This window comes from Panthera onca, chromosome D4, assembly GCF_046562875.1.
Source record: "Panthera onca isolate mPanOnc1 chromosome D4, mPanOnc1 haplotype 2, whole genome shotgun sequence".
NCBI classification, from domain to species: domain Eukaryota; kingdom Metazoa; phylum Chordata; class Mammalia; order Carnivora; family Felidae; genus Panthera; species Panthera onca.
In genome coordinates, this window is record NC_138351.1 from 84,019,787 (window position 1) to 84,038,456 (window position 18,670).

Here is an 18,670-nt window from a genome sequence, read left to right on the forward strand (position 1 = left end):
TGAACTTGCTTTCTGCATGCCATCTACGTCCAACACTATGAGAGCAACACTGCCTACTCCAGAACGCTCTGGAGGCGTGAGATTTCAACCATTCAGCAGGCCTGAGTGCCTGTGAAATGATGGTATCCTAATCATTACCGACAGCCCCAAAGCGTTCCTCTGACTTCCGTGAAACCGGCCCAAGTGGAGCGCACCCAGTTGTACACGGCCACGGAGAAGCAAACTGTCCACCTAACCTACCTGCATTTTCTGCGTACTTAGAACTGATCGTCTCTACTTTCTTCCTATTTGGCTGCTGAGGTAAAAGGCTGTGCTGCCCTCACCCTAAAAAAACAAAACAAGAAAACCTGGGACCGCCCTGAAGAAAGACAAGTAGCACAAGGGGTGGGGAGAAAGGTCCATCTGACTGCTGCAACGGATGAGGCCTCACCTGCTTTCAGGAGGGTGACGTTGCTCTCACGCCTGCTTGAACGCAGACTGGCACTCAGGCCAGGTCACTGAGCCTTGGTGGCCAAAAAACCACACGACCCCCAGGCCTCAGCCACTCAGTTTGGTTTTCATTTTTTATTGGGTTTCATCAGCACACACTGCCAAATGAATGTCTTATGGGGGAGCCTCCACTGCCCCCCGTCCGGTAGAGCAGTAACCCCGCCACCCCAATCCACGGACACCATTCAGGAAGTGTCCATCGTCTGCACGGTTTCTTCCAGCACCTCGAATTCCAGGCTAGTGACCCTTTCCGTGAGGACTGCGGTGGTCCCTTTCTCACACCTGTACCGGCCAAACCTAACGGGACAGAAACAAAGGCCGAGTTAGGATCTCCTCAAGGGGCCCCACACGGGGCCGGAGCGAGGGACATGCGCTCAGGTAAGGTGGCGAACAGCCCGGACGCAGAGCCTGGCTCTCCTGACTCCCTGCTCTGTAGCCTGGGGGGGATTCATTCAGCCGTCCCGAGGCTCGCTCTCCTCAGTGCTCAAGTGCCACAAAATAGGGACGCCTGGGAGAGATGTGCATTAAAAGCACTCCTGCAGAGCACCTGGCACTTAATGGGCACTCAGATTTCCTTCCCCACCACCTTACCATCCCCAGAAGATGCTGGAAAACACTTGGTCATTCGCCTTCGAGCATCAACCTCCCAAGAGCACCTTTCAGTATCAGCGGGAAGCAGATCTGTTAAGCCGCCATCACCCTTCTCTTGTATAGAAAAAAGGATGACTTAAATGTTATCTTGAACACTTCAAGAACATTTTAAGTATAAAAATGGCCCACAGCCGCACTCTGGGCTTGTCACTGTTGACGACACCCTTGAGCCTCGAGGAGGGTGGCCTGCTGCCTGTGGCGGCGTGGCGGATCACCGCGACGACACTCCCCACACCTCTCTCTGAGTCGACAGCGGTTTCTCTGAGCACAAGCGGTCTGTGAGATCCACGTTTGAGCTGCTAATTCTCACACTGGGGCCAGGAATTACAATATCGTCAAACAGTACAAATCCAACTGTTCCTCTGGTCTGTCCCCAGCTGGGACATTATTTCTGTCAATCTGGCATGGACTAACAGAAGGCTGCTAGCTGTGCCATGACCACGTGCTCCTCGAAAATCACCCCCTCGAATGGGCACTTGTGCTCAAACAGGGAGCGGGAAGCGGAAAAAAGTGGGTGACGTCAGAGGAGCCTGAGCAGCAAAGAATGGCTGGCCGCGTTTCTGCCAAACCTTCGGGTCCCAACCACACCCTTCCAAGGAGGGGCCAGCAGCACCTTTTAAAGATGTGCCCCACCCGTCCGTGCCAGTGTGAAGACGTGGCTCCCTCCCCCAGACCGACCCTTGGCAGCCTGTCCTCTTGGAGCCAGAGCCCCACGTGGCTGCTGCGCCCAACTCCTCCGAAGCACAACATCTGTGGGAGGCCTGGCCGCGGGCGCCGCCCCGCCACCCTAGTCATGGCGCCCGGTGTCGGCATGCAGAGAGGGCTTCCTTCCCGGAGCAGGGCTGCGGAGGGCTGGGGGCAGAGCCGAGAGGAAGGTGCATGGCCGGGTCTGCACCTGCCCAGGCCTGAGGCTCTGCCCCCGCTCTCTCCCCCGCCGGACTGCCCACTCTGGGAGAGGTTCCCCTACCCCAGGGAGTGCCCCAGCGATCAGCCACTGGCAGAAAAGGTGACGGGAAGATCCCAGAATACACGCTGTCGTCACGGGGCCTGACGCCACATGGCACCCGCCTCAGGGCCCGAGGAGCGAGCAAGCTCCGTCTAGAGAGGAAGCTGCCCACACCTCCCACGGGCCCAGCACCTTTCACACCACCTCACTGAATCCCTCACAACCAGCCGACGGGATCATTTTGTTTCTGTTCTCGTTCAGTCTCCCTTCCAGAGGAAAGCCAGCGTCTCCAAGAATTAAGATGTGCTACTGCTGAGCACAGGTTCCTTGTCCAACACAAATACTTTTCCGTGGCTCCAACATGGCTTCCGGAATCCTCACCCAGGACGCCGTTCAGTCTGGATGGAGTGTAACCACGCCCCCTCCCTGAACTCTTCGCCATGGACTTGTTCAGCTCACGCAGCATCTTGCAAATAATGGGGGAGGCAGTCCATCAGGGAGTTTGGCAAAGCCTGCTCCCCCAGTACAGCGCCAGGTACCCCACAGGTCGTTAGAGATCACCTAATCTAGCTCCATCATTTCAAAGACTGGGACACTGACGCGCCCAAAGTCACACGCCAGGCAACGAGATTTCTCCAACCCCTGAGCGAGAACTTCTTGCTGCTGAGCTGTCCTACCCTCCATGAGCACACGGGAGTTCCCACAATGCCGAGCGCAGTGCTGGTTCTCAATGTTCTACTCTTTCCTCGGAATTACTCCCGATTTGGAATCTGGGTATGAGTAGTGAGCGTTAAAGTAAGCATTCCAGAAGGTGCTTGCCACACTCTGGGCTAGCTGTGGGGCGAAACGGGAGTGGTTGAGTTTATAAATCCTGCCGTGCTGCATTCGCACGGACATGGCTGGAAGCAGCGGTCAGGAGCCACGTCTTGAGCCACGTCTTGAGCCACGCAGGGTACAGAAGAGGCCGGGAGCCAGAGGACGGCCGGACGGCCATGGGAGACCGCAAATGAGCAGCTCGTCTGCATGCTCCAGCCACGAGGCTGGAAACCTTCCACTTCTATTCAGCAAATCGTCTAGAACCCTGTCCCCCAGTCCGAGCCCAGGCCGCTCCACCGACACACGGAGCCTGCTCGGCACATGGCCACGGGCTAAAGGACAGGGCTCCCTGGAGGGCAGGAGGCACCAGTCAGCTCCCAAGACTTTCAGAGACTCCTAACGAACGGTTTATAACTGCTTGCGACTCCTGGACCACTCTGAGAAAAGCTATGGGCTGGTTTCCCCAAAAAATGCTTCTCACAGAATTTCATACAGAATTCAGGGGCTTCTTTAAGAGACCAGAGAAAGAACACCAGGCGATTCGAACCTCTCCCCCACAACCCTCCAGGGTAGGGCTCTTTCCTGGGCCCTGCTCTCCCTCTCCCACCAACATTTTCAAATTAAATCACTTTCCTACATCTGACAGCAAATAAAGCAAATAATGACTCACAGGTCTGTTGTGTAAGGCCGGCCGGCCCAGGGACACTGGATTTACTTAAACCTAACGTGGCTAACAGTCAAGAAAACCCAGTTGAAATGCCACGGAGAGATTGAGAGTGGCCAAGGAAATTAGGGCCACAGGCAGAATTTCATCTCCTTCACTCACCTAGTCCCCTTCTTGTTGGGCACGGAGTACGGGCGGAGAAAGTCCAGCTTGCTCTTGCTGATGACACAGAGATCAATGTTACTTCCAGACCCCAGGTCATTGAAGATGCCAGCTGCAATGGCTTCACTCACCAGTTTCTTGGCTTCCTCCTCCTGAGAAAGAGAGCAGCAGCAATAATGTCCACGGTTGCTCTGAGGGCCTGCTCGGACATCCACAGAGTGCTTTCACAAGCAGGGCACAGAATCACCTGTGAGGCAGACATTTTCCATGCCCGTTTTATAGATGAAGAAGAGATCGCACAGTACCACAACAATGTGCTGAATGTTCCTCGAATGGCAAGTGCTGGAACCAGGTGTTTCAAACCCTTTATGCACGTACCCCTTCTTCAACATGCTGCTTCACATCATATAATCCCTGCATAACCGAGGACTGTGGGCTGGCAGACCGCAACGGGACATCTAAAACAGGGGTCAGTACACTGTTCTTGTAAAAGGCCAGGAAGTAAATATTTTAGGTTTTGTAGATCTACTGTCTCTGTCGTAACTACTCAACTCAGTCATGGTAGCACAAAACAGTCACCCTCAATATATAAACAAATGTGTGTGGCTGCGTGCCAATAAAACTTTATTAACAATAGGCGGTGGGCCAGATTTAGCACATGGGTTGTAGTTTGCTAACCCCTGGTCAAAAGTGTGCAATAATGGTTGGAACCTGCCTCCAGGTAACATAATGAAGAAGTCAGTATCATGGGGAGGGGGGGTGGTAAGACATACACCAAAACATTATAGTTCTAGAAAAATGGTGGCAAAGCCAAGGGCAGGACCTCTTACCCAAGAAAATCTACTGCCTTCTAATAAAGAGCCTACGAATTCACTGAAGTGACTCATTTCTTTGAATCACTCTCTCTTCTACTCATCTTAGAAGCAAGTCTAAGTCACCAACAGTTACTTAAGTGGATTAATTCATTTCTTACCCGAGAAGGCCTCTCACGCACCAGGTCCTATGCTAGAAGCCAGGGCTGCAGAGATGGATGAGGCCCCAAGGTCTCTGCCCTGTAGGGGTTTAGAGTCCAGTGGGGGTATAAGACCTAAGTAACTACAAGGCAAGTGTGATATGGGCTAACAGATAACTGAGAAGGAGCCGTGGGAACACCAGCCGGGTCAGCAAAGCTTCGGGAAGGGCTGAAAGGCCACGTGCCTGGCATGTAGAAAACAAGGCAGTAAAACAGAAGGCAGGTAATGGAGGCAGCACAGTGGGACGTGGAGAACATCAAATACAAGTTCTTCAGGCAAGAAGGACAAAAACGAACCATTCTCCCAAGGAAGGGACTCTAACCTGTGCTGCCCCTTCCTAATCCACCAGCACGTGAGTGCCTAAGCATGCAAGCTGAACTAAAGAGCTCATCTAAATACCACCCTTTGAGAAATATCACTCCCTGCCCCAAAGGCGTCCTGAGATCACCAAAGGGCAGATTGCTGACTTTCCCTTGCGAAAGGATCTGAGGCACTCAGGGCTCCTGCTCCTCTGCCTGCCCTAGGCCAGGAAGTGGGATTCCAGTGACATGAGCGCCCTCTACAGACTCGGAGGAGGATAGAGAGGGCTCTGCTGGAAGTGGGATCCAAAGCAACCCAGCAGTAGGAGCTGAGGGGTTATTTGGATCTTTACGCCACCAGGTTTTTTCACTTCCCGAGTGGCACCCATGTGGGACCAACGGAGCTGGTTTATCTCTTGTGCATTTACAGCCCCGTGAGAATCCGTTCACAGAGGATCCTCTAACCAGGAATTCTCTCCTGGGGCTCCCAACGGGCCAAAAGCCAGTGAAAGTGCTAGCAAAGCAAGCATCTTAGGGAGGTGGCTGCTGCTACCAAACAGACAGCAAAAACCAACCAGTAACTTAACACGCTTGCTCGTTAAGCCTCATTCCAACTTGTTTCTCTTACTAAATGGCTAGATTTGCACATGTGCGCATGCGCGTATGTGTAGGGCACCTTCCTTATTCCCCTGCTCCTGACCAACCCTCTCCTCTTCCTTTCTCTTCTCTGTTGTTTGAGGATTTCCTTTGCTCTGTCATCACGGCTTTTCTCGTCACTGCTGCCGGTGCCTCGAGCCAGCCAACAGCACCCGGTGGGTGTCACAAACCCTACTGGCAGCACTCAGGACTGAGTGCAGATTTTGGGGACGGGGATGGGGGAAGACTCCGAGGAAACGGAGATCTACCCATGATATCAGGCATGCATATCTAATGTCCATGAATTAAACTGGGCACACAGATACCAGAATGCGACAGTGCAGAGATCCCAGGTGCATCTGCCTCTATTTTGCAAATATTCTGTAATGTAAATAGATGAACTTAAATAACTTAAAAATGGGCAAAATGTACTATGTATAGCTTGATTTATTGATAAATTATCGTGCGTGCTATTGTTTAAGTATAAAAGGCTTTTAAAAATTGAGAAAATAGGCCTTTTAAATTCTTCTCCTCCCCACCAATTCTAGAGAAGATAATTCCTTAAGGAAGAAAAATCTCACAAGCCTGCAATCTTATTTCCAGTCCCACCCCCATCTCATGTACACAGGATTGAAGCTGCCATGAAATGGAATGAACCTTACATTTTATTGAGCACCAACTACAACGTGTCAAGTACTGAGTCAGGCATACTGCCAATCATCGTTTTTACCTCCGCCCTTCACCCTCTTCTGAAGTTAGTACTGAAAAGAAACTATAGCTGAGAGGGTGAATGGCCTGCCCACGGTCACCAAGCTAGTAACCAGTAAAACAGGTCCACTGGACTTCAGAGCCAGAATGCCACAGCACCACACCAGCTCACAAGTAACCTGCGTGGTGACTTAGGGACAGTGGACAGCAGTTCCCTGACTCGGGGTATGTCACTCCTCAATCACCTAGGATCTTTGGAAGCCGGGGATGTTCAAGAGAAGGATGGTGGCTGCCAACTAATCTCTGGGCCAACCAGCAGTTCCTCCAGTGGTCATTTCCACAACCGGTGGGGGAGCACTGTTTCCCTTGCCCACAGACCACGCCTTACACATTTCTATACTGTAATAATATGGTAGAGATCAGTACTAAGAAGCCATGTCTTATTTCCCATATTCCCCACCCCCACCAAAACCTGTCAAAAGGCGAATAGGGTGAAAATTACCAAGGACTTGTTGTCTACCCGTTACTTGCACAGTTAATGTCTTCAACAAATATTTAAAAGACACCTACTATGTTCCAGGAAATGCTTCGTATGTCGAAGACTGTCTTTTACCACTGTATTTCCACACTCAGAATTCTAGACACATATGCAAATATGCTACTGGGCATATTCATACTGTGTTTTCTTTATAGTGGAGTTTCACAATTAAACAACTCTTGTCTTTAACAAGTTCTACCAAATATTTAAGAATACCATCGAGAAGAACCACAAACTAAAAGCAAGAGCTGGGGAAAACACCACATTTTTATCCATCTCTGGCCCACAATAAATGCAGGAAGCACCGTTTCTTCCTCTAGGATTCATTCTTCATAGAGAAATTGCACCTCCCTTTTCTGGAAGCCGTGGGGTAACCTGAGTTCTGAGGAGCATCTGCCCAGGGACAGCTGCTACAGAGGGGCTCTGACGAGGACCCTGCAGAGCCCGTGACCCCAGCTGGTCAGGCCCAGGTGCCATGCTCTTTCCCGCTGCCAGGCCGGCGTCCTCCCCCAGCCAGCTGCTCATGGATTTACGTTGCTAGTCACAGGGGAACTTGGATTCAGTGTGCACACCAACCAGTAGGACTCATCCTGGCTTCCGGAAAAATGGCCCTCTGGCCCAATGGCTGCTTCCTTTTACTTTGAGACCCTCAGCCAAAACACACCACCTGGTGATTAAAAGTTAACCTGGCAGAGGTGGAGGCAGAAAGACTGGGTCTGAACCCCGTTTCGTACTTACTGCTATGCAAACATAGACAAGTCACTTCACCTCTCTGAGTTCACTCTCCCCTCCCTGTAGTACGGTGATGACAAATTAGGATTTACCACAGGACTTCTGCAAGAATTAGAAATAAGGTATAGAAAGCACCTATTATAGAGTCTGGCATATAGCTGTTGCTTAATAAAAGGTAACTTATTTAATGAAGCAAGCCAGAGGGCTCCTGGAAGCACAGAGACCGTTTATCTCTAAGCAGCAACCGCCTGGACCAGACCCCAGGCCAGGAGAAGGAGGTCCAAACAAACCTGCTGACGAATCTGCACCCGGTTCTGTGAAGAAGTTCCTGTAATAATTAATCCAAGCAAAAAGCACACTCCCTAAAAGTTCAGAGAATATAAAAGGAGCACTTCCTGCTTTATGGCTACAAAGACCAAACTAACTGGGAATATCAGTCCCCCGGGCCACCCCGGCTTCTTAAATGAGATTACAATAAGAGTGATGTACTGTACTACAAGTCAGCTGTGACAAGCAGCACTTTATAGAGCTATCTGTTTGTCTCCATCACTGCATCGCGCAATGTGTCCCTCGACTCCAATGTGCAGCTCCATTTACCGCTACATGACAAATGGGCAGCACTTGTAAAAGGCACAAAGAGGTCCGCGTCGGCCATGTAATGGTCACCACAGCTGTACCCGAGTGCTTGAGGGGACAAAACAGACCCCCAAGTTCATTAAACTGACCAGTAATGGATCTTTCAAAAAGTGCCTTAGGAATCGTACAGAAAAGGCTAAAATAAATAACTCAGCATGGAAGGCTAATCTGAAATGGTGTTTGATAAATTATTTATAACACAGGCGATTGTCTGCATTTAATATTGGAGCTACTGGTAGCATCTTTAAAAGATGATTTATGTGTTGTAATGCCATTAAACTTTATATTGGCCCACTGCTAGCTATAAAGTCTGCTGAGATTTAGAGAATGAGTTTTAAACTGTCACGGCAACATCATAGGAGATGGAGACTGTATTAAATCTTTACTTTAAACCTGTTATCTAGAGAGTTGCATTTTGTAGACACTCACAAACTGATAGATTACCTCGGCATCCACTATGGTGCAGGTCCAAAATAGTACTGCAAAGAAACTTTTCCACATTATCCTTGCCTACGGCTACAATCGAATTTCTCTTCTCACTTAAGTGATTTTTAGATTGGGAATGTCACCGGAGGAAAATGCAAGTGCCCCAGCCAATGGGCACCCTGGACAGTTCAGCATCAAATTACTACCCTTTAAATAAACCCTCTACGTTCTACCATTCAGTTACGCGTGCTGAGCAGCGTTTTACATGCATTAGGGGCGGGCGAAACATTAAATGTGCATCTGATGGAAACCCTGGCACACTACTTTTAGATACGGCTTTGGAGTGTGAGAGTACCTGTGATGGCAAGCCATCCGAAACAGCTGACTTGACCTAGAACTTTTTTAAGAATTGAGAAAGAAATGCAATGAGTTATTTGCTGGGAAACTTGGCCCGTTTGTGTGGCTGAGGCACTGAATGAAAAAGGAAGAAACACTCAGCCTTCTTCACGAAGAACAGGGCTGCCCTGGCTCTCCTGGCTTTGGGGTACCGCAGGTGCCTCCCTTTGCCCTCCACCCCACCGTCCCACGGGAGTCAGGGGACAGTGGCTGTCCTACCTCTGCTCCGGGGAGAGCTGTGGATGGCGACACAGCTGAACTCTCTCACAGCTTCCATCACTTTTCCTGTTTGCTAGGAAATCTGCAAGGACCATTTAGTTCATGACAGTTTGCTCCTTTACTAAAAACTAAGAATTTTAGCCAAAGAGAACTGAAGCAGTCCAAATTCATCTTGGGAAACCTGCATTATCTTTTGTCACTTCGATTTTCTCGAAACGGCAAAAACTGCTATTGCTCTGATGATCCGCAGCCGAAAAGATTACAAGTCCAGATGTGTGGTGAGAGCCTGGGTTCAAACGAAAGGACCAAAATCACCCCGTTTCCATCCCCGGATCCCAGGCTGCTAGCACGGAGCTTGGTGCAGATGTCGACGAATGAAAACATGAAACACCAACTTCAAATGCATTCGTGGCTTTGCCAAACTCAGAGATGAAATGAGTTATGAGACAGATTAGACCAAAAGGGATAGTTCCAGAAGTGCACCAGTCCCAACTGGGGACCAGGGAACAAGAGCACTCAAAGACCCTTAAACACGTGAGAGAGGAAGAGGTTTAAACATAACGTTCCACAGTGGCCTGTGGACACGCCGAGGTTCTGCCTATGCCACGGATGCGGCCTGAAGGAGTCATTTGTGGCTGATGGCTGAATAAAATTCAAAGAGCTCAAAAAAGTGTTTAAAACAGTCCCCCCCCCCCACAAGCAGAATGCTTCCCGCACTGTGTAACAGGTGACGTACCCCACGTGTAGCCACATATTTTACGGTGGAAAAGGTTAATTTTTTTTCAGACTGGGCTATGTGACAAAAGCAAAGGTGTCCAAGTTTTGGTTGTGGCTCGAGCTGTCGGGGTCCACGGGGCCCGGCCCGCCAGTGTGATCCTGCGGGTTGTCAGGCATAACTGAGGTGCAGGTGGTGGGGAGCGAGGCAGTGACTGTGTCTTTAAGGTCTACAGGGTGCTGCCACTTCTTTCCCCCACAGCTGTTTGGGCACCCAGGACCCGGCTGATGCAAACAGGGAAGGACCAACCTGCGGGGAGTGCAGGAGTGATTTCAGAGGTTTTCAGCAGGGATGGGAAGGGGTGTTCACATTCAAGGAACTACCAACAAGGCCACTGCCAAGCTGGCCTGTCCCAGATCACCGAAGGATGCAAGAGCCTGATCGCAACTCAGGGCCAGGAGAAGAGAGGTCTGAGGCCGCAGAGCCAAAATGGGCCAGAAGCTGCCACTATGGAAAGAGAAAAGCCAGGACAGCTGGGTCACTGACGGACACGGCACTGAACTCTGGGAGCCACGGGGTGCCTGTTGGAAGAACAGAGTTAATGCCTCTGTCCAGGGGCTGTTGGGAGGAATAAAGGGACAGAAACGTCCCCGACGCACAGACTTTATAAACAGAATTATTAGCAGGTTCTAGGGTAGAAGGAGAGGCCAGGGTGTGAGAAAACAGGGGAACCCACCACGTCCCTGGGTCTGAGCCAAACGTTTACGTTACTTAGTTAATCCTCCTCATCGTCGCCTGAGAGCAGAGGAAACTGAGGCTCCAGAAAGGCTGGCTGACGCACTCATGGCACACGGCCGTGTCTGACTGGGAGTCAGGGATGGGTGCCAGGTCAGTGCCTTGCATCACCAAAGCCTAGGTGCTCCTATCCCGCCACAGGAAAATCAGTGGGGAGCAAGAGGTCTTGCTGGATTCTGAGACTGTGAATGGAAGGAAAAACACCTAAGCTTCCAGAGGGAAAAGGACCAAGAGAGACAGGAACATATTGCTTTCTGCAAGAAGAAGAAATCAGCGTTCACAGCATATGTGTATACAAATATATATTTCCAAGGCTGCAGTGAATCAAATATAATCAGAGAAAAAAACAAGACTGGATTTAAAGAAAGAGTAAGAAATATGCTCAACAATCCTCCAAATGAAAACCAAGTTGCCCCAGGTAGTAATAAGATCTTCATAATATTTCTCTCTCTCCAGCGGTCAGTGATAACTCTGCCAATAAATTCCTGCAGATGAAAACAGAGGGGGGAAAAATGAAGTGAATTTGTTCCTTGGGTCACAACAAAGATTAAAAAACAAGAGCCACACTCACATTGAGCCTTTCCCACCTCCAAAGTCTGGAGGACAGAAAGCACTGCAGAGTGCACGGCACATGTGGGAAGGTTATTACGGGGCCTGTGTTATAGCCCAATCCTGCTTCTAGAGTCTCACAAGGATTATGAAGGACTAGAAGGAGATCCATCGTAATACAGAGCACCTTTGTCTGAGGAAGTTTAAAGATGACCACGTACGAAGCAAATTTCAAATGATGCAAAACCTCTGAACGAAATGTACGGGTCAGCTTGGTTCAGCAAACATTTACTAACGCTGACACTCCTATGCTCCGCAGACACTGTGCTAAACACTGGAAATAAGGTCTGAGCAAAGACCTTGCCCAAAGTGTAGAGTTGAGAAGGGAAACAAGAAGATAATCTCACTACAGGCCTGGGTGGCTCAGTCGGTTAAGCGTCCAACTTCTACTCAGGTCATGATCTCGCAGTTAGTGAGTTTGGGCTCCGTGCTGGGCTCTGTGCTGACGGCTCAGAGCCTGGAGCCTGCTTCGGATTCTGTGTGTGTGTGTGCGTGTCTCTCTCTGCCCCTCCCCCACTCACACTCTGTCTCTGTCTCAAAAATGCATAAACATTAAAAAATTTTTATAAAAGAAGACAAGCTCACTACAATGTGGTAAAGAAGTCTTAAGAGGCAGGCCTGATGGGAGAACTATAGGTACAGAGGTATCATGGGGCTGAGGTGATGAAGACTGGGCTGAGTCTTGACATACAAGTAAATGATAGCCAAGCCAAGGGGCAGAAGTGATGGAAGGAGTAAAACCATGACAGTGGGGAGGAGGAGAAAGGTGTGGTCAGGTAGGCAGTGCAGTGTGGCTGAATGCCAGAGAACCTCACGGGTCCTGCACGTGAGGTGGTGAGAGGAAGTGGAGAATTTTAAGCCGGCAAACGATGTAGTTAGGTTTGAGCTTTACGAAACCGCAACCCAGAAGCAGGAGGGGAGGAGAGGCCAAAGCAGGCGAAAGTGGAGCAGGTGATCACAGCGTTCTCAGTGAGATGGCGGTGGGCAGGCAGGGGCAGGGAGAAGGACCATCAACAGCACCGGGAGGCCGGCATGGCGAGGAGGAAACGGTGGTCAGGTGGGAGTGCAGGAGACGGGAAGTGGAGGGTGCCGCCCGGACTTCCAGCATCAGTCACGGGCACTGACCCAGCTCTCAACAAACTCGGCCACCACAGAAAGGCCTTTTATAACTTCCTGGCAGCCGTTTTTCTGGTAGGTTGATGGGAGGCAATGATTAACTTAAATTATATATTCTAGGCACCAGTAAGCTCCTGCGGTAGGCACCCCTAACAGGTGTCACCAAAAACAGACAAGATAATGGTAGAGCCAGTAAAAGCTATTGTTCTGGAAAAAAACCAAAACATTTGCCAACTTTTAGATGCCACTTCATTGGCGGCAGGGGCTCTCCAAGTATGCTTGTCTGGCGTCTGGAGTGTGGCAGAAAAAGTATGGGGGTTCGTCAACTGTGGGGGCAAGAGCCAAAAGAATGTGAAGTTCTAAGGGAAAATCGTGGTCATGAGGTTTTGGCCGTGTGCAAAGTAAAGTTATAAGGAAGTAAAAGTGAACAGACCTAAGTAAAGCAGACAGCAGATGGGGGGAGTTATGGGGCAAGAGGTGGGTGGAGATCGTGCGGAGCTACCAACTCAGACGCTCCTCCGTGAGGCTCCCGGCTGATCACCTTTTCCTGGGATCCCAGGCACACATGGCCTTCAGATACCCTCTCAGTTACTTAAGGCTGTTCGGAGGGAGGGAGGAGCCGCGGCAAAGAATTTAAGAAAATGAAGACCCAGGAGATCCAAGTCCTGTTACTTATGAACTATGTGACCCTGGTGGTAAAGTCAACATTTTTAAGTCCCAATTTCCTCATCCGCAAAAGAGGCCTAAAACCATCTGGCACCGGGGTGGTCACAAGGATTAAACCAACGTACTCTATGCATAGGAGAAACTGCTAGCACAGTGCCTGATACGCAGGAAATCCATGATAGATGCTAACCTGATCTAATTCTCCCCCTTTCTCTAATGTTCACAAACACCGTTACCAAAAGCCTAACTCGTGCAGAACTACTGATGCAACGGGCAACGGATCGTAACTCAGTACTCTGCTTTTTCAACCCCCAGTTCGGAGCAAATCAATTATGAGTAACCATTATACTAAAAATGAAATTCAAAATGATGCCATAAAACCCTGTGTTCACATGAACACCTTCCACACAGAATTTATTGCCATGTCAATAAGAACTGTACTAAGTAGCACATTTTCACTTATTGTATTTCATTAGAAATTATATCCTAAAAGAAAACAGCAAAGGAACTTACATTACTGTGTGCAGGCACCGTGCCAAGTGCATTCTTCCACTTACTATTCCGAATAACCCTTTAAGGTAGAAACAATCCTTACGTCCAATTTACAAATCCAGGAAACAAAGGCTCAGACCGGGAAAAGGACTAACCCAAAGGCACATGGCCAACAACAGAAGGTCTGAGATTCTACACAGGCTTGTCGGACTCACAAGCCCATGTTTTTTTTTCACTCAGGACGAGAACCTCAGAACGACTGGTCTCCAAAATCAATAATGATGCTCGCCTGATCCTTAGGTGTAACCGATGACCGCTCACGGGTTCGCCTTTTTAAAATAGTTCACCTCTAAAATTCTTCAAAGCTGCAAGCTTACATAACGCCACTCAATCATTCCAGCAATTCATCGTGCTTGTTAACAACCGGTAAAACTAAGAACATCCTGATGAATTTCTCTAAGACAGAATGTACACTCCTCAAACTCCAGAACAACAGCCTATCGATTCACCACATCAGTACTACATTCAAAGGTTTTCCTTTCCCCACATGGATAAAACCTCTCAGCAAACAGACTGAGTCAAATTGTTTTCCAACCACCCAGTATATCAAAAAAAGATACCATTTAACTTAATTTTCCCATCAGGCCACGGGTTGATTATAAATCTTAACCAAAACTGATCAAGAAAGGCAAGTGCAGTTTCATTTTCTTTTGACATTTCAGGGCAAGTAGTAGTCAGAGGATAAGAGAACAAACTTTTGTTAAGCTGAGTGCAATTTACAAACAGGGTCCTCCTCCTAAGAGTACCCTCAAGTACTGACTTAAGCCCATTTCACGCCTGGATTTTGGATGTCACACACTGGGGCTCCAGGGGTTACACAAGAGGCAAAAATCAATCTTCACGCCCAGACATCTTCAAAGCCCAGGCACGCACTTTCCATCGTGCCTCGTTTTTGCTCCTCTGTCACCCCTACTCAATTTACCTCAGTTAAAAGAAATCACTGTACTTGTCAGGAATCAAAGTCGTGAGTCCTTAAATCTTTTCAACATTCTGGTATCACCGCAGTTCCAAGTTTAGAAAAACCATATTCCAACGTTATGACAGGGTGACGACGACTCCAAGCGCGACTCTGCTCTACACGCTGTCCGCCGCAAACAGTTTCCAAAATCTGTACTACCGGGTAGAATTTTAAAATATCAATTTAGCACAACTTCATACCATTTTCTTATTTTTGTTTCCACACAGTTTCAGGGTTAGGGGAGAGCAGTATAAATTACCTCACAGAAACCCACAAGTAACATTACCCGTTAAGGTTAAAACTTTAACTACCTTCCTGAGGTATGCTGCTGGGGTCTCATCACGGCAGGTAATCTCACATTCCACCATGCACAACACACTAAGTATCAGCATCTCCCAATTACACTGCCACGTAAATCTCAAAGGACATTTGAAAAGTCTACGCAGCTCCCGCACCCACTGCCGAAGCACAACCACCTCTAATGGAACGTGGCAGCTTTCTACACTAAATATTCACACGCAGGGACAGGGATGCTAGGCTCGGCCTTATCCCACACTGAAGAGCGGATGCTAATCAAAAGGCCACACTGACTCGGGAAATGACCGCCCAGACAACTCTGGACACCGTCTGGAGTTTCGTTTTCCTATTTCCAAATATCTTCAGCTGTCCAAACTTCCGGGGTTACACAACTGAGAAAAAGTTACAGCAGGAACCTCTCCCTACCCTGCACCTTTGTACGTGACATGATGCCCCTTGGCTGGATGGTCTCTCCTTTTCTGCAGGCTCCCTGTCCCACCTCTTCCTCAAACCCCAGGATGAAAAAATTGAAGCGAGGAGTCACATGTGCTTTGAGGTCATCTTAAAGTACCGAGACAGATCCCACCAATTCCCCTCCTGTGTTACCTCTGTGCCCCCCTTAGATGTTGCATTCTTGTGCTTTTCATGCCCTACTTTCACTAGTGGCTCGTAGGCCTGTCCGCCCCACTAAGTTATAAATGTCACTAAGGAAGGGACCATGGCTCTTACCCAGGCACAGAGCTTGGCACCCAAAGATCAAAATACGATTTAGGTGAACGGAACATAAGGCCACCCTTCGCATCTCTGAATGAGGCCCGCGTCTCAATACTTTCCAAGGGTTCTCCTGGTGACTCAGTGGGGATATAAAAGAGGTCCTTCTGATGACGTAGGTACCCAGAAACTTCTCGTTTCTTCCCGCACTACCCTTCCGCCTTTGCTAATTTTGGTGTTTTTGAGAAAGCACCATTTTTTAAAGCCTTCATAACAACAGAAGGTATCCAGGGTATATTCGTTCTGACCATAATCATCTGGCTATTTTTGGAACAGTTTTTACTTCAGCTAGCAAAACCTAGACTAGGCTGTGATGCAAAAAAACAAAACAAACAAAAAACCTGTCATAACTGTAGTAATGGCTTTGAGATATCTCATCTAAGCCAACTTTACTCTCACGCCTCTAAAAAATTGCTAATCTCTTCAAATATTGGCAGTTCCATTTATTCAGATCTTCCGATACATAATATTTGCTGATTTTCCCCCTTGAGTTGACACAGATATATGAAGAGTGTGAAACAAAACTTCTGTGCCCATGCAAATTACAGGGGCATTATTAAATTCCCATCCATTCTAGATCAGAAGGTAAAACCAGGACAGCAGCCCATGAAAACCTCCCAGCCCATGAAAGCTGACAGATCAACTGCTCAAGTTCCCCTACTCTTGTGCACAGTGGTCCCATTTAACATTTAAGTATCTGGGGCACCTGGGTGGCTCAGCTGCTCGAGCATGTGACTCCAGCTCAGGTCGTGATCTCACACTTTGTGAGTTTGAGCCCCGCATCAGGCTCTGTACTAACAGCTCAGAGCCTGCAGCCTGCTTAGGATTCTGTGTCTCCCTCTCTCTCCACCCCTCCCCCTCTCGCATGCTGTCTCTCAAAAATAAATAAACATTAAAAAAAATTTAAAAAACATTTCAATATCTTGTGTAAGTTTACCATCTTTGTTTTATGTTCATTTACATGTATAACGTAAATGTACACAGGTACCACATTTAAATATTTAGCCCCAAATGTTCTTTTACAGTTCATTTTTCCACAGAGCTATTTCATTTAAAAAAAAAAAAAAAAAAAGATGAAACTTTCCTAAAATTCTTAATCACACTGAGTGTATATGAGCGAATGTGTAATGTTTGGCTGCTTTGCACACCCACAAGCCCACCACCTCTCCCCCTGTCTGATATCACACACCACACAAGTATAATAAACCATGTTAATATTTCATACCACTGTGAAATATGCTGGAGTATCAATTCAACATCTGCTGTCTTTAGGGTCCGGGAGTCCCGCAGAGACACTTTCAATTTGTAATTGAGTTCTATGCTGAATTAATCAGCAGTTTATCTTTTTTACTAAAATAACGTCTTCACCACTAACCCAGATTTACATTAACAATTTATGCCAAATTACCTGCCAAGGCAAAACTTATAAGATTCTAAGCTACCATCCAATAACACTCAGTCCTATATTTCATTTCTTATATTCCTCTAACTTATATACAAGAAAAGTGGAAATCCATTGTTTAAGAGCCACGAGCCTCTAACCACAGACAGCCTCTTGGATTCCTGACACACAGCCTTACTTGACAGTGAAATTCAGGGGAGTTTCCCCCTCTTCTCCTGAAAGCCACTGTTCAGTAAGTAGCTACGATTCAAAATTTTTATAAAATAAGAGTTCCAGGATGGAAAGAAATCAGTGAATAATAAAAATAATAAAAGAGTTTATTTCTTTTTCCAAGGAGCTATGGCAGTCCAGTCTTGGCTTGAGTAACAGAAAAAGACAACCCAGATAAAGGGGACATTTTTAGTGTCTTAAATTATGTCCCTGAGACCCAAGTTAGCAAAGACCATTTAATTTGGTAAGAGACGGATAAAGAAGTTCATGTTTTCTCTTTGATAACATGATCCAGAATACTGTGTTAACAATAATAACTTCCTATTAATTCTACCCATGCAATTGAAAGTCACCAAACATTTATTTCTATTCAACATTAGAAACTAGCTCTTGCCTCTCTCTGATTGAAGAGTTGCTGGTCACAAAGAAGTTACATTTTGCCTGCTGGATCTTTGCCACAGGTGCAGCAAGCAATATACTCTGAAATATTTCTCCTGTATGGAATATTTCCCCCTGCCTTTCTCAGTTACAGGAAATATGTAAAGTGAAAACATTTCAAATGGGAACACCTGCTCCAAAGAAATGCATCATAAATAATTACCTATATACCACAGAGTAAAATAATCCCTCCTTTTCAATCTACTTTGCCCATAGCTGTATAAGAACGTTCCACCATCATACAGAACAGCCTCCTGCAATCCTACCTCTGGATCGCAGCACCACGATGAGACATTACATCGTGTAATGTCTCGCATTCAGCTGGTGCCCAATAAGTACCTGCTGATTGATTACATATTGACTTTACAAGAAAACGAAATTCAGTGTACATAAGCACAGTGGGAAAAATTTTTGCACAGAAATGTTTTTGGCAGAAAACCAACAAAGAATTCTCCAAGCCAGTGACTGTGGCAGTGTGGCACCTGCAGTACTCTCCACACGGCCTCAAAGATCTGGAGATAGATGACTTCGCATTTTACACAGGATCACTTCCCGAAGATCTGCGGACTACTGAAGCCCAGAGGCCTGGCCCCCAGAGGAGCCCATTCCCAGCACGCCGGAGATTTTGGTAAGCTACACCTTTCTTTCTGGGCCTCCTCCCATCCAATCCCCTTTTATTTCCTGAAACTAAGTGGGAAAAATTAAGACACCCTTTCTAAAATTTCCTTTGCCCCTTCCCTGAAATATTCCACTCTGAACTTCAACTTGTATCACAGACAGAAGAAAAACAGTCACGGTGGACATGATGGC

At 47.8% G+C, this 18,670-nt stretch overlaps 1 protein-coding gene across 1 annotated transcript in view; it reads right to left on the reverse strand.

Moving 5' to 3' along the window:
- Positions 1-549: 549 nt before the first annotated feature.
- The window catches only part of PSMB7 (proteasome 20S subunit beta 7), a 59,332-nt gene continuing 41,211 nt past the window's right edge, over positions 550-18,670 (reverse strand). Inside the window, exons 7-8 of the mRNA XM_060608714.3 lie at positions 3,729-3,880; positions 550-786 (exon numbers count right to left, since the gene is read on the reverse strand). Of these exons, the coding sequence (XP_060464697.1) occupies positions 675-786; positions 3,729-3,880 (264 nt within the window). The 3' untranslated portion in view covers positions 550-674. The remainder of the gene's footprint in view (positions 787-3,728; positions 3,881-18,670) is intronic.